We start from the raw sequence: 15,974 nt of genomic DNA, 5'->3' as shown, positions 1-15,974 counted from the left end.
CGATTCGCCAGGACTTTGGAAAAGATTTTGTACATCGAACCCATCAAAGAAATTGGTCTCCAGTGTTGCAACATTGACGGTGAAGGAACCTTTGGAAGCAGTTTGATAAGGCCTTCTTTCCATGAGAAAGGCATGGCCCCTGTTTCCCAAACCTGCTGAAACATAGCCGCCAATGGCTTCACCAGTTGGGAGGCCGAGCTCTCAAAGAATTCATTGGTGAGGCCATCCCAACCAGGGCTTTTATCCTTAGGCAGGTGTAACAAAACATCCATAACCTCCTCCTCACAAATATCTGCCTCCAAAGTAGCTTGCATATCAAGTAGAACCTGCTGGCGGACCAGATCATAGAAGACTGAGCGTGCATGCGTAACCTGGTTAGAAGGCGACGGAGAAGAACTAAGAAGATCCAGAAAATAATTCCTGCACATATTGACAATGGTCTGCGGATCAGTGTTCTGAATCCTGGAGTCTAGTCATATTTTCTCGAGCAGGAGAAGCGTGCAAGGCGCGAAAGAACTTATGAGTCTGACAAGCACTATCTTGCAATGTGTCAGTCAAGTTGTGCAGTTTGGCCTGCTGATAAGATTTCAACTGAAATACTTGAATAAGATCAGCCAAACGCATCGCTAGTGACAGCAAAAATTCATCATCTGGGGTGTCCACCAGCAACGAACGAACCAAAGCCAGTAAGTCCTCCACTGCGTGTCGACGCCGCGACAAATAGAGGCATGATGGATCCCATACTGCTGAGCAACCCGCTGCACATTAGAGAGCAGCCGTGCAAAGGAAGCCAAGCCCTCAGAGGCGAAGTCCAATAGAAACCTCTCAATCAATTACTGCATATAGCCCTGAAAGATTAGATGCTTCAAATAAGACGAGTTGAAACGTAAAGGGAGTCTATCCAGCAACTGCATAAAAGGTGCAATAGGTTGCACAAGCATCTCAAGCTGGAGAGGGAAATGGTCCGACAAGGCATATTGCTGTAAGACTTTTATTTCCAGCATCTCGGGAAGAAAATCATCCCCCTGCATGATATACATTCGGTCCAACCGTGACCATGTAGTTGCATATTGTGCGGAATGAAAAGTAAACCCTGAAGAAGAAGGGTGGAGCCTCGACCAGAGATCTTGCTCTCTCTCTCTCTCTCTCTCTCTCTCTCTCTCTCTCTCTCTCTCTTTTGAGTGTAATGTAGGTATCTAAAAATCCTCTCATGTAAAGCATTCTTACTCAATGTGACTTGTCATTTGTGTCAATTTTTCTGTCATGGATGGAAATACGTAGCTGCACAACACACTAATGATGTGCATACTGAAATTTATGGCCAGGTGAAAGTTCAATCTATTGAATACATGTGATAGTTTTAGCTCTTAGTTGTGCGCTCAACACATTCCATGTGTTTAGCTCCTAACATTTATATACATGGTAGAACATCTCATAGCTGCTCCTGATTTTGCATTTGACTTTGTATTAGTTCTCTCATCAGTAAAAATATGTACTCTATACTTCAACATTGTTGTTTTGCAGCTTGTGCTTTCATTTCATCCTCAATCAAGGTGCTCTCGAGCAGTCTACAAGCATTTCCCATATGTAAAATTTCAAACCTTTAGCTCTAATAGTCCCTCTCTCTCGGCATTTATGCAAGATTGACAAAGTCTTGACTTCATTGTAAAATAGGTAAAGATGATGACTAAGAAAGTTTAGAATATAACTTACTGATGGTCTATTCTGCAAGTTAAATTGTCAGATATCATGTTCCTGAATTCATCATTAGTGAGCTGGGTTCTTGAGTAGCCCAAAATGTAGGTATCCTGCAAGATACACATAAACACAAACAAAACTTCTAAATATAGCTGTATTTTAAGAATCGGGTTCATATCCATTGTCATTTCTTTCTAGCTGGATATAGAACAGTGAACCTTCTGTGAATAGAAAAGGCAATTTATTTAACTGACTAGTGTGTATAGAAAAACATGGTAACAATTAAAACCTGTGGAAGACAGCCACTGTAATGTAAGGCAAACAGAGCAGGAAAAATCTTGTGCCGCGCCAACTCGCCTGTAGCTCCTACCACAATAATACATAATGAAGAACCTCTAGCAGAGTATTTCTTATCACCCACGCTGCTTAGCTGTGCCACTGCAATGTTGTTTGATTCAACAGTCAGCTCTCCTTCCTTTGAAGTAGAATTAGCACCATCAAGTCTTGTCATCAGCTCAGACTCTGATTTTGTTGTTTCAAACTGTACAGTTGTAGTTGTATTTTGCATATCTGCATCTTGTGCCTTGGCACAAACAAAGGCACTATCATCATTATGGAAGCCAAGTAACCAATAGAAGTTGAACCTCTAACAATACTATTCATTATTACAACAAACAATAGAAGCCAAACTCAATTGCATCTTTCAATCAGAGTGAGGAAACAAAGCATGCTCTAAGAAACAAATCACAAAACTCTTCCACATGAAATGTGGTTCAACACTTATCATCGGCATGACCTAAGGGAGCTGGTTATTGATCCTACAAAGCAAATATGCATAGTTTATGTTCACCTGACTATACTGAACTCCCAGAGTGCAAATGAGCCATGAATCCACACAAGTCACATGTATATTGACAGTGCAGCTCATGCAGGCAGGCTGTACGTCATCACTAGAAACCCAGAATGGCATTATAAGGGACTGAGTGTACAGCTTTGCAAAAAGAGTGGCATTCAGTTCCAGAAAAAAATGTATAATTTGTGAAGAGTGCAGAGATCATTTATCCATGGCAAGTACATGGAAGCAACTCTAAATATCAGAGGCTGATTCACTGTGCAAGGGAGGATAATCGACAGCTCTGGCAAACCTGAAGGACTGTAAAAGAGTCATCAAAGAAGTGTTAGCTCCAAAAGCTAAATGATTCATCGTACAGACACAAGCATGAAGCTTGTCCACGTTGGTATGGGATACATTCCACTCCTCAACAGATTCCAAAACTGGAGAGTTACTGACATTAAACATACATGCCATGATTGTGTTTTAATTTCCATCAGCATTCCATAAGCTCTGTGTGGTTCAAACAAAAACTATATCTCAGATTGTATTAGGATAGTCCCCTTCAGCATCTCTACCTTAGAGCCCATAAGCCTACTAGAAGTCTAATGGCCATTAAAGAGCTCTTAAATTCCAGTACACCATATGAACTTCATCCAGTTCAGTTATGATTAGATGGTACTGAAGATCTTGCTTTCATTCCATCACTCTTCTGTGCATCCAAAAAAGTTTTAACCTGTATTAGTTGTGTTTTTTGGGCTGCATTCTGGGATAGACATGAGCACCAACTTCTCTCTCTCTTTCTTTTTCGTGTATTTTTAAATGCTATTGGAACATTATAATGCTATTCATTTGGGCGGATGTCATTGGAACAGGACACGATATAACAGTATAATGCTATTCATATCACCTTTCAAAAGCTGACAAACAAGTTGCACCACAATAAGGCTTTTTTAAGGATGCAGGCTGTAGCATGACAGACGCTAAGATATTTGTGACAGCAGCCAAGTCAACTGCATGGTAAAGAGGATCATGACTGCTGCAACACAATATGCCGTGAAGCATCTGAAAGAGGACGCCCCAAAGAGACCTTGCAACATTGTCACTGATTTGATGATTGAAATGCATACGTGGCAGTTCATTTCAAATTTCAAAGTAACAGATAGAGACATACTGGTGTATGGTTTTGCACTTGCATTCGAACTGGTTTTACGAGAGAGAGGTGCCCGTTGCTGTAAGGAAAGCTCATCAAGCCAGCATACTTTAATTTGTCAAGCCCTTTTCTATGGGATTCAACAAAACGAGCTGATGGATGTCGATTGACTGATACTTGAAAATCCCAAATCGACAGGAAGACCCCTTCCTTGACAACAGAATAGTGCATAGCCATATTAGCCAAATTATAAGAATGTTCATCAAACACCGCCTCTGATGCTGGGAACAATATCCTCTGATGCTATAAACAATGTTTGGGCTTTAGTCTCAAATAAACCGAAATTTGAATTTTTAAGGTCCAAAACATGTATATCTCAATGCAAAGATAGCAAAAGCATATCTGTCAATCCTTATCTCATTATTGTGAAGATGACAAATATCCTGCAAATGCTGAAGTCAATAGTCTTTGAATTGATTCCAGGAATGTTTAAGTTCAACAACAAAAATCGTCCTTTGTGAATCGTGATCAAGAAAAACCTGCAATTGTTGAAATTGATCGTGTCTTAATTTATGATTCCAGGATTGTTCATGGTCAACTGTGGCTTATTGAACCCATTTCGGCATCAACTGAGCAATCTTCAATATGCCACAAGAGCCCTTACAAGACCCACATCAATTGCGATAGTGACCCTGCCATGCCCACGTGGCTTGCTCCCATTGACTGAGACTTGCACAGCCAGCTCTGTTTGAATTGAGCGGGTGTGTCGTCGGAATCGCACGAACGGAAGCAAAAGCAGGCGACGATGATGAGCATCCAGACAGGGCATGATAATGAAGCAGACTTTTGTGACTGAATAATGAGGTGCTCTCTGACAGGTCTTGCAATGGCAGGCCAACGGTAGCGTGACGCGTCCTCATACTGGCGAATCGCGACAAAAACCTGCTCAAAAGCAGACAGATATTCTGGATAAGAGGGTGGGTCCTGCATCGATGAAAAGATGAGCAAGAGGATTGCTTTAGCCTATTCGGAGTGACGGGACTTGGGGGAGAGATAGAGAGAGAGATTTTTTTTCTCTTTTATCGGGCCTTCTCTCTTGGGAGGATTCAGGCCCGTTACACACCGGTCCGCGGCCGCCCACGAATACTAAATCCGGCCAATGAGAAGGCCGGATTTCTAAAAGAGGGCGCCCCCCTCTTACACACACATGGCGCCCGGCACGTCGTCTTCAATGCTCCCCCCCGCCCCCTTTCTGCGTTCCACAGGGCGGGGGAGCTCCCCCGTCCTGTTCCGTCCTCGCCTTCTCTGGTCCATCGCGATTGGCCGGAGCTCCTCTGTTGGTCCCATGGTGGGCTCCAGGACAGAGTAGGCTCCAGGAACCATCCCCGTTGTGCTGTAGGAGCCCGTTCCCGTTGCAGGTTTCCGTTGCAGCAGCCCGTTTCCGTTGCTGCCGCCATGCTCATCTGACAGAGAGCTCTCTGTTTTCTGCCGTGGGCATGGGCTCCAGGTAGGTGCACCCTGTGGCCATTGACACACAGGGAGCCGTTGATACACAAGAGCTTCCCTGTGTTACCCGTTTCACCACATGCATAAATGTATACATCGTGAAGGTTCATCTCTCTGTATTTTTCTGGATTCATCATCCCTGTCTTCGCATGAAAATGTTCACATCGTGAAGGTGGGAATGCATATTTCAATCTGATGCATCCAGCCAGGTCTCTCTCTCTTCCAGAAACCAGTTCAGGGTTTAATCATGGCTAGTTGCTTGCATGTAATTTAACCAGTCCAGGGTTTGATCATGGCCAATTTCTTGCATGTAATTTGTAGGCTTCGCAGGTGATTCGCAAGCTTCAACCAAGGGTTTTCTCATATCTCTGGCTCGAAGGCAGAGGTCTTTATCAGATCGGTACTTCACAACATTCACAGGTATGCTCTCTCTCTCTCTCTCTCTTTGATTGCCCTGGTAATCATTAGTTATGATAAGAGCATTAGTTATAAGGAAGGTATGATATATAAAAAATAAAACAAGGCACAAGGAATCTGTAGATTGTGTAAGTCGGATGTTGAAAATGCCTTTGACATATCCATTTTGTCTATAAGATAGCACTTAGGGCTTTTAAGAAAATATGAACTACCTTGAAGGCTGAGGACATCTTTACACACATAATGTTTTGTAACACTCGAGAAGTAGAACTTAAGATTTGATGAATACATGCCTTCTCATTGGCCGGATTTAGTATTCGTGGGCGGCCGCGGACCGGTGTGTAACGGGCCTAAGATTTGATGAATACATACCTTCAGCACTCAACCCATACTCAAACCACTAGGCTATAACCCCATTGGCTCTCTTGTCCTTGAGAACCACTAGGTTACAACCCCATTTACAATCTTAAGTGTAAAAGGGTATGGGCTTGAATGGGGTACACACTAGTTATCCATATATAAAAGGGTATACTTTAAGTGCATGTGGCTCTCGGGTTAAGAGTATCTATATGAAGTCTCGAGTGATCGTCACTCGAGTCAAGAGCTATCCTAGTATTTTGGTGGACTTGAGTTGAGCACTTTAGAGATGTTCACTTGAGCACATGACTTGATTGTGTTGTGGCTCCTCTTATCTATGGTAGTACTCACACCCTACAAGAAAAATGTGCTCTCTTCTTGCCTTTTGCTTGATTGGTCTATGTGTGCAAAGAGGAAGAAACATTAATTTCTTTTGGATTCTATGCCATTGCACGTAATGGGTGTAATTAAACTTTAAGTTAAATTACTCGAGCAGCAAATCTGATGGTGATTGTGCAAAGGTTGTGGTTATACGGACAAGTAGTCGTTGTATGGCCTTAATTATTCTTTATTGGAAGTAGTGACTGTTATTGGGTTGAAACATGATTCACTAGGTACTTGGGCTAAATTACTTGGCCTTAATTACGTTGCGATGAATCCTTTCTTATTTCCGCTATATATGTTTGGCATCTATTACAGGTTGACAATGGCTAAAACATCTTGTCTATTTGTACATCCCATCATTTTGTTTGAATCAATGTATATGTATAACGTTTCCTTTTCTTTATTGTTCTTTAACCATATTGTTTGATATATGTTCATCGTTGCAACGAATCCTTTTTTAGTTCCGCTATATATGTTTGGCATCTATTACAGGTTGACAATGGCTAAAACATCTTGTCTATACATACATCCCATCATTTTGTTTGAATCAATGTATGTGTATAACATTTCCTTTTCTTTATTGTTCTTTAACCATATTGTTTGATATATGTTCATCATTGCAATAAATCCTTTCTTAGTTCCGCTATATATGTTTGGCATCTGTTATTACAGGTTGACAATGGCTAAAACTTCTTGTCTATACATACATCCCATCATTTTGTTTGAGTCAGTGTATATGTATAACATTTCATTTTCTTTATTGAAATCAATTATTGAAATGTAAATTTAAAAAAATGGAGTGCATTATGTGAAGAACAATAAACTTGTCTATACCTCACAATCAATTATTGAAATGTAAATTAAAAAAATGGAGTGCATTATGTAAAGAACAATAAACTTGTTTGTCCATTCACATAGTGTAAATGATGAATCAATTTTCATGCGTAAGGTGGACGATTGGAATGGATTCTCAAGAGAGCACTCCCATGGAAGAGTATCACCAGTTCGTGTCTCAAATGAGCCAAGATGCAATATCCAATAATGACTTCATGTACTTTTCGAGCCAAAGTGTGGGTGTTCCAAACCACATGCAAAGCCACACCGCCATTGGCAATATCCCTGTAAATGTGTTTCCAAACCGCCCTCCTTTGATCAATCCTCGTCCTCCTCAATTCGTACCTTTCCAACGACCAAGACAATTAGGTATAGAGAGACCCACAACAGTACACAATAATGTATTTCTTCGTCCAGTTGCACATAGTCCTCAACATGGTCTCTCAGCACCACGACAACAAGAACCACAAGCAATAAGTTCTTGTGATGCCAACCAAGACTCATGTGAAGAGGTTGACTTGGTTCAGGCTCAAGAACCAATGGTTCCATCTTCCGAGAATGCCACCAAACAACGTCCACGACGAACATCATCGGAGTCTGATGCTCCTAAACCTCCTAAACCAAAGAGGGCGCGGAAAGGAAAGAATCAAAACGACGGTCTTGAGACCCAAGATCATACAATAGCCACAAAAAAACCATTTGTGCAATGGAAGGATGCATGGACAATACAACTCATTCACATCCGAGGATCCATGAGTGTGGAGTTCTCAAAGCCACCGAAGCAAGGAGTGGATATATGGTCCAAGGTTGCCACCTAGCTAGCATCGCTATTTCCAGAGTTTGACAAAGATGGTGAGGCATGCAAAAAACGTTGGGGACGCGTTTATGAGTCATACAGAAAGGATAAGGCCCACAATGCCATATCAGGCAATGATCGCAGAATCATTTGTCAGTGGTATGATATTGTGGATGAATATATGTGGAATCGTGCCAATGTTGTTAGCGATGCACATGCCTCTTCTGTTGGTGGGTTGTCTTCGTCAGAAGACAACAATACATCAGTCTCCAATGATCAAGGTGACCACACCCAAGAAGACATTGGCTCCAATGAGCCTTCGAAGATCATGCATGATCAAACAACCAACCAAGGAGCACGCAATAAAAAGGGTAGAAAGATAGAGGAGTCTCTCAGTGACATGGCTACCACCGCCCGATCAATGTTAGCCAACCAAAAATCAAACCTTGAGGAAAAAAAAACATTTGAAGAGCGCAAGCTCGTTATCATGGACACACTTGCCTCCTCAGTATCTGGTCTATTAGATGTAATCAAAAGTCTTAAAAAGGAATGATGAATTCAACTGTAGATGAATTTCGAACTTTTTAAAAAACAAGTTTTTTTATTCTGCCTTCACATCTCTCTTCAAGTGTCTCATAAGGTTTCGTCTAATATTTTGACAGGTGAATGGACGACGAAAGTCTTTTGATAATGTGTGTCATCGGTGTTGTAGTCGCTGTCATAGCAATGTTTCAACTTTTGTTGAGTGATTTGGATGACGGGGACGATGATAGCATGCTATTGCATACTTTGATGGAGTGCATGGCTCGAGGTTACGTTGCACGTCGAGCCAGGATAGGTCAGCGAAGGCACGATCGACGGTCATGTTGGGCTTATCAAAGACCACAAACTTTTATGGAGCAGGGGCTTATGGGGAGTTATACAAACCGAATGTTTAAAAGCAGGTTACGAGTTAGCAGGAGTACATTTGAATATCTCGTCGTGAAATTAGCACCACAAATGTGACGCAAGAATACGAACTATAGAAGGGCAGTACCTGTGGAGAAGCGGGTCTGTGTCGCTCTGCATCACTTGGCAAGCGGCTCAAGTTTGGGACTAATAGCCGATTTATACGCAGTCTCAACTTCGTTGACACAACTGGCTGTTTTGGACTTTTGCGATGCACTGGGTGCTTCTGGGTTGCATAGTATGTATGTAAAGTGGCCTTCCCCACAACAAATGCAAAAATATGCTGGTGTATTTCAAGCCCTTCGAGGCATACCATATGTTATTGGTGCAGTAGATGGTAGTCATATACCCATAATTGCCCCAAGGGAGAACCATGAAGATTATTTTAATAGGCTTTGTGCAAATATCTTTTGTCTCAAGGCTTGTTATCAACATTACACTACAATAGATTAGTCCTATAGTAATGCTTTCAGCAATATTTTTAGTCTATGGATAAATTTTCAAGTCATTGATAAAATTGTCACTATAGAGCTGTTGCTATTGGTGTCACCATTGGTATCACTAGTAAGAATGCTATTAGCATCCCTATATAGTGATGCTAATAGCAACACTTTTATATAGTGACAATAACAATGACAATCTAATAAAAATAATTATGCTAATAGTGACAGTTACAAGCACAAAAAAAAGGGTGGTAAGGCTGCAAGACATGGCACTCTTCTAACCACATTAAGCTATGAACCAAGCTGGGCAGGTTCTATGCACGATTGGAATGTTTTTCAACGTTCAGACCTAGGAAAACGATGCATAAACAAAGCTCTGGGACAATACTGTCTACTAGGCGATTGTGCTTATCCTGCACGCTTTTGGATGCTTCCTCCTTTCAAGGGTAGTAAGGATGGGCTATCTCTGGAACGTTATTATTGGAATTACATACAATCAAGTACTCGTATGCCAGTTGAAAGGGCATTTGGCATCCTTAAAGCACGATTTCGTATATTGTTAAAGAGATGTGACATGCTTTTACAAAATGTCCCAAAGATGGTGGCAGCATGCATTGTTCTACATAATATATGCATTGTGCATGGAGATGGTTTTGATGATGCATGGATACATAAAGCGACAGCAGAACTTGATAGAGAAAGTAATGCGGCTCATCAAGACATGGACCAGCAAAATAGTTTGAGGAATGGATTAGCGGAGGTTGTTATGCTAACTAACACAGGTACCACACAAGCAATACAAAGAGCTCAAGCAGCAGAGCCAACACAAGAGCAATCCATCTTGGGGGGGCATCTCGAAGAGATAACATTGCTCGAGCCATGTATCAAGAGAGGGAGAGCGCAAATGTGAGAACAATATTTGGTGATTCTGACTCTGCGGAGGAGATGGACGACGAAGACAATGGTGAGTAAACACAATCACATCCAAGTAAGTAATTTTCAGCCATCCTTGCATGTTTTTTTTAAGTTTTTTGTCATCCTTGCATCTGCAGCGCAGGTGGAAAGGTGGAAAGAGGGGTGGTGTGCTAAAAAAATTTCCCTCTTTCCACCTTTCCGCAGAGAGCTCGGTAGAGCCATGCCTCAACAACATGGCGAAAGGGTTCAACTCCCCTGCTCTCTTGGAAGCGAGTGAGCTTCCAAAAACATGAATAGTAGTCACCATAGAAACAAATATATTGGCGCAGAAAGCAACGACGCAACAAGGTCATAATCTTGGAGTTCTTTGGTAGGAAAAACCTCAGATTCATGTTTTCAGTTTTTTTGGTGACTTTTTTTAAAGGTTTATTAGTTGATTTAAAGTGTTTAATCAAGCATTCTAAAAATAATTATTATGAGAATGATGATCAACATTCGTAGCGCCCCTTCATTCTCACATACAATTCAGGAAGTGTCCGCTGGTAGGTGGTGGCCGGTGTGTAAACTATTGTGGACGGAAGATGGACGGACACTTATTGATAACGAAAAGTGTCCACTGCCCAGTGTGTAAGCAGGTGGCGGACAGGTGACCGCCCAAGTCAAATTTTCTTGTGCCCACAAACTGGGCACAGATTGGGCGGGCAATGGCGGTGTGTAACCACCCTCAGTCCCCTGCCTGCTAGCATATGGCAATTTCCTCACCTGTTCCACCTTCTCTTATCTTCACCTTCTCTTATCTTCTTAGCGACTCTTTGAAGCTAAGAGTAGAAGCATTTACATACTATTAAGCCTTTCATATCACTCCATGCAAAGCTAGAAAGGTAATATTCTAATGTTTACATATGAGAGCAGGCTGAATTTTATCAACTTCGTGCAAATGTAAAGTAGCTTATACTTTTTCAATAATGCAACTATCTGAAAATGCAAGAATTCTTCACGATGTTGTTAACTTATAACCTTAACAATATGATTTGATTTCTATTGCTATATGTCTTGTAACATAGAGAGGGAGAAACAACAAGCCAAACTTATTCTACATTGATTGAAGAACCACAATAACATGGTGAGTATATCAACAAGGCACAATCAATATCCATAACACCTCGCACAAGAAAATATAAAAGAAGGGAACTACGAGGCACTTGTAGAGAAAGTGCCTTGTACAACAGCAATTCACAACTTCCCACCCCAAATTGGCAATATACCCAAGATTGGTTCCCCAAAGTAGCGAATCCTAGAAGGGACTTGAAAGGGACTATCAAAGAGTTTTTAGGGTGGAGTACCATGCCACCAATGTTGGCGCTCGAGGAATTAGACATGCCACAAGGGTATCTAAGCTAGACTTATGGTTAAGTCTAAGGCTACATGAGAGGCCTTGAGTTTGGCCATAAATTCCAATGCAGTTGCCCTACCTATCCATTTGGCTTGGATGGATTACTCAGAATATATGACGAAGGCAGAATAGGCAGCATAAACATGCTATAAGAAAGATCATTAGTATGTTTTGTAGTTGCCCTACCTATCCATTTGGCTTGGATGGATTACTCGGAATATATTATGAAGGGAGAATAGGCAGCATAAACATGCTATAAGAAAGATCATTAGTATGTTTTGTAAATGAAGTAGAGTCCTAAATTGGAAGCATCAATGTAATAGATAGCAAGATAAGTAGTGCTATGATTGGTGAAAGAGATTTGAACAATGATTAGCATACTTGTTCAAAAGGAGAGATAATTGAACAATCTTAATACAATGCTTGATAAATAAACTCAAAATGGAAAAAGCCTAGAATTTGCTCAATTATGATAATTGTGTTATAGAGAAGAAGCAAATAACTATGAATAGATGATTATTAGCTATATGCTTAAGATAAAGTTCATACTAAGGCATAGTATAACCAAAATAGGGGATATAGGCTTTACAGAGAGACAGATAGAGGGACTTACTCTATGTATGAGCTCCTATGTAAAGATAGGGGAGTAAGGTAAAGGCGAAGACTCTCTCTCTTGACTCACTTGCTCGGAGCTCGATGATCAAAATGAGAGAGTGAGTCTCCTTTTTTATAAATACAAGGAGGAAGGGATTGTGGAGGATATGGAGACACATTTCCATAAGATCGATGAAAAGGAGAAGGCTGCATCTCCTTTATTTATGTGGTAGATAAAAAAAGGAGATAGGACATGTCTCTATTATTTACAAGAAGGACAGAAGGACAAGTCAGCTTTATTCTTTTGGGAGATGACGAAAAAGGTAATCTGCAAGAATATTTTCTTTTCCTTTGATATGTTAGAATGTGATGTCAAGCTAATCAAACCAGGTAGCCCACCAAAGAAGCAGTTTGTTTCCAATAGCTTTAGATGCATTCCCTTTTAAATAGCTATTGACATGGTTGAGGTCACTTTTAACAATGAAGGGCACAAATTCAACAAAAACATGAAAGTTTTGGATGAAATTTCTTATTGCTAGAATTTCTTGATGGAATGAAAAATAAGTATGTTTAGTGCGAGAAAAAGTGTTGCTTGCAAATTGGTAGAGGTCCTTACAACCATCATCTTGCCTTTCACAAAAGATCCGTACCCAACCAAGAACACTGGCATTTGTATAGATAATTATGGGTTTTCCATTAGGTAATTGGAGTGGAGGTGGATCTTGGATTAGGCGTTTAGGCCCTTGCATGGCAAGTCTTTGAGGCTCACCCTGTTGGAAATTGTCCTTATGGAGCAAAGGATAAAGAAGAGATTTATACTAGATCATTGTTGTTCAACACATTGATTTTGAGAGAGGGAAGGGATTCTTTGCCCTTTTCTTTGCCTTTGGCAGCAATTGGTACTGACTCCTTAGTGTGGGTTGTCTCATATGGAATGGAAGTATGTAGGATAGAAAGATCTTCTTTGTGCTACTTCAAAATTTCATATAGTACAATCACTAAGGATCAGAGGACAACAATGACTTGCCTAGTTTCCAAGGTGATTTATTAGAGATCAATTTTGATAATATGGAATTGTCTATGACTTAGCATCACTTTGCAGAAGATTGTGGTTTGGTCATCTCATTTAGAAATGGGGAGAAAATTGATTTCCTTTTCTAAGCGTATTTCTACTCAATGTTCCAAGATTACTTTGTGGTTTTGGCGAGTCATAGGGTGTTTGTAATAATTATTCTTGTATTCTCTCTCTTTATTGCCTTCTATTTTACCAATGTTCAAAGAAGGATGAAGTATGGTCATTGGATGAAGTGTTTGATCCTTCTAATGATTGTGGGGGGAAATTAGAAGGTCCAAGGTCATGGGGGTCAAATATTCTCATAGAGAATGAAGTTGATGCAGCTCAACCACAAAAGGAAGAGGAGAGAGAGAAATGGTGAGCATTGAGATTATATTTGAAGAGAAGAAGAAGACGAAGACTTGGGATCTTTTAATTGAGAATCCGAAGCATAAGTTGTATCCATGGAGTGGCTAGCCTCAGTATCAGAAGAGTGAGAAAGGGACCTTTTAGATTTGTGAACTTGATAAACATTGAGTTTCTTCTGGCGATGAGGGCATTGCTTGGCTAGATGGTGAGAGCTTATGTGAATATAGCATTTTAGTTTTCCATTTTTGTTGGAGTGAGTCTTTTTATGAGTTGGTTTCTTTTTACGGTGACAAGAGTGACATTTATAATGGGCATAAGAACATAAACAAGAGCAATGACTATATCTCTCACAACCAAATCTTTTTGGAAATTTCATTCATAATTACAAATGGAATTGAGAATTTGGAGATGCAGCTTGGCCACCTTTTGTTGATTGCAAACATCCTTGATCACCTTTTCCATAAGTTGACTAAGTTGCCCAAAACTATCAAAGAAGGCATAACCTTCTTCACTCATCTTGCTTTTGGCCAATGTAGGTAAAGGATCAAGGAATGAATTCACAATATATTGTTTAAGTGTGGCATCATATGCCCCCCGGCATTCATACAATAGATCTCTCATATAGATTAAGAATTCTTTGTAGCTTTTCAAATCACAAAGTGGAGCCCTTTGGAATGCTTATTTAGCTTCAGTTTTATCATCATATCTATTACCAACAAATTCCCCAAGGTGAAGTTCAAAAAAGGAGAAAACATGGTGAGTATTGTTGGTGATTTCTTCTTTTAAGATCTACAAAAATGCTTTCCCACCAGAGTTGGAGTGTACCCACAAACCCATGAGTGAGAGCATTAATTAATTTTACCCGAATCGGGCTTATTAAGAAGCTTTTGAGAGAGGTAGGCATACACCATGTGCATGATAGTTTTAATCTATTTCTGTGATTTTCCATCAAAATTCCAAACGGGAAAATTTCCTACTTTGACAAGATTGGGCAAGCTAGTTTATTTGATACTAGAGGTTGAAGCCTCCTCTTTTACCCCATGTACATTTAAGGTACTTGGCTTCAATAGCATTAAGCTTGGTAAAGAAACTGGAATCATATACTTCTTGATCAAACACATCAATAATAGAGTGAGTATTTATATAAATCAACCTAGGAACTCCATGAAACTCGTTACTATCTTGTGAGAAGTCACCACCTTCTTCATCATTGAGAGGATTAGTATTAGCAAGATCATCCAGCTTAGATTCTTGATCTGAAGAGTCCAAATACCCTCCATAGATGCCCCTATAGTCATTAGCAAGTTCAGAACATTTCTCTTTAGTACTATCTCGATGACACAGAGTCTCCTCCATAACAGAATTTTCAATGACATGTTGGTGAAATCTAGGTCTTTCTGATAATGTATCTTCATCAGGGGCAATGCACATGAGAAAATTCTACATCATTTCCCCGAAAGTACTCCATTGACCAAGTATAGGTGGTGGTGTAACAAGGGTATATTCAAGGATGTCTTGTGGTGGATTAGAATTGGAGGCAACATGTTCATTGGTGGCTACAACAACATTAATAGTTGGTATAGCTTGGAGGTTGTCTTCCTCTTCTTCCTTATCCTAAGATCGTCTTCTTTAGATTCCATTTCAAATTCCCAATACATGAGATTACTCATGGTAGGGGAAGAAGGATTTAGAGGATCTTCAACTATAAAAGGGTGTTGATTTTGTGGAGGCTAGGTGGGTGGAATTCCCAACCCTTATCAAATTAGGGTATGTTGCTTTGCACTCCAATCACCATTGAGTGGGCAAAGGAATGGGCAAGTTTTGTAGTGAGAGTCATTCTGAGAGAACTTTTGAGGGTGGAAATCCTAACTGTTGATAGTTCTAGTATTGCCACTTGTGGGAGTGATGAGTCTCTTGTAGTGTGTGCACATATCATTTTCATTTAACTCATGGGAACATGTAGGCCTGAGAAAATTGTTGGATAGGCAAAACTAACTGTACCTGGAAGACTTTTCATTCCTTTGGAATGGATTTAGTTGTGGGAGGGGTGCCAATAACATACTTGCCTTTTGCAATGTGTGGGAGTAGATTTGAATATCATGAGGTTGTTTTAGCTCCCACACTTGTAAAAGGGAGAGATATTTATCTGCCATTCCTAGGGAAGTTTGACACCCAATTGATTATGGTGGGGAGATACCTTTGGGTCTTGTCATCACTTTTCATAATAATTTTATGAATGCATCAGCCCTTCTCAGAGTTGATCCCTTTAATGACTCGAGGA

General features: G+C 40.4%; 1 protein-coding gene across 2 annotated transcripts in view; it reads right to left on the bottom strand.

Moving 5' to 3' along the window:
* LOC148029433 (inactive glucose-6-phosphate 1-dehydrogenase 4, chloroplastic-like) overlaps positions 1-4,635 on the bottom strand; it is a 159,897-nt gene extending 155,262 nt beyond the window's left edge. Inside the window, exons 1-4 of one of the 2 annotated variants that reach the window (XM_087688248.1) lie at positions 4,223-4,635; positions 3,705-3,986; positions 1,988-2,281; positions 1,714-1,808 (exon numbers count right to left, since the gene is read on the bottom strand). In XM_087688248.1, the coding sequence (XP_087544374.1) occupies positions 1,714-1,808; positions 1,988-2,281; positions 3,705-3,920 (605 nt within the window). In that variant the 5' untranslated portion in view covers positions 3,921-3,986; positions 4,223-4,635. The remainder of the gene's footprint in view (positions 1-1,713; positions 1,809-1,987; positions 2,282-3,704; positions 3,987-4,222) is intronic. The other variant, XM_087688249.1, reaches the window with a different exon arrangement.
* Between the last annotated feature and the right edge of the window lie 11,339 nt (positions 4,636-15,974).

This window comes from Lygodium microphyllum, chromosome 11 (genome assembly GCF_053477565.2).
Source record: "Lygodium microphyllum isolate KBCC chromosome 11, Lygodium_microphyllum_v1.1.10, whole genome shotgun sequence".
NCBI lineage: Eukaryota > Viridiplantae > Streptophyta > Polypodiopsida > Schizaeales > Lygodiaceae > Lygodium > Lygodium microphyllum.
The sequence above is the reverse complement of the archived record's forward strand: the minus strand, read 5'-3'. Positions and strand labels throughout refer to the sequence as shown.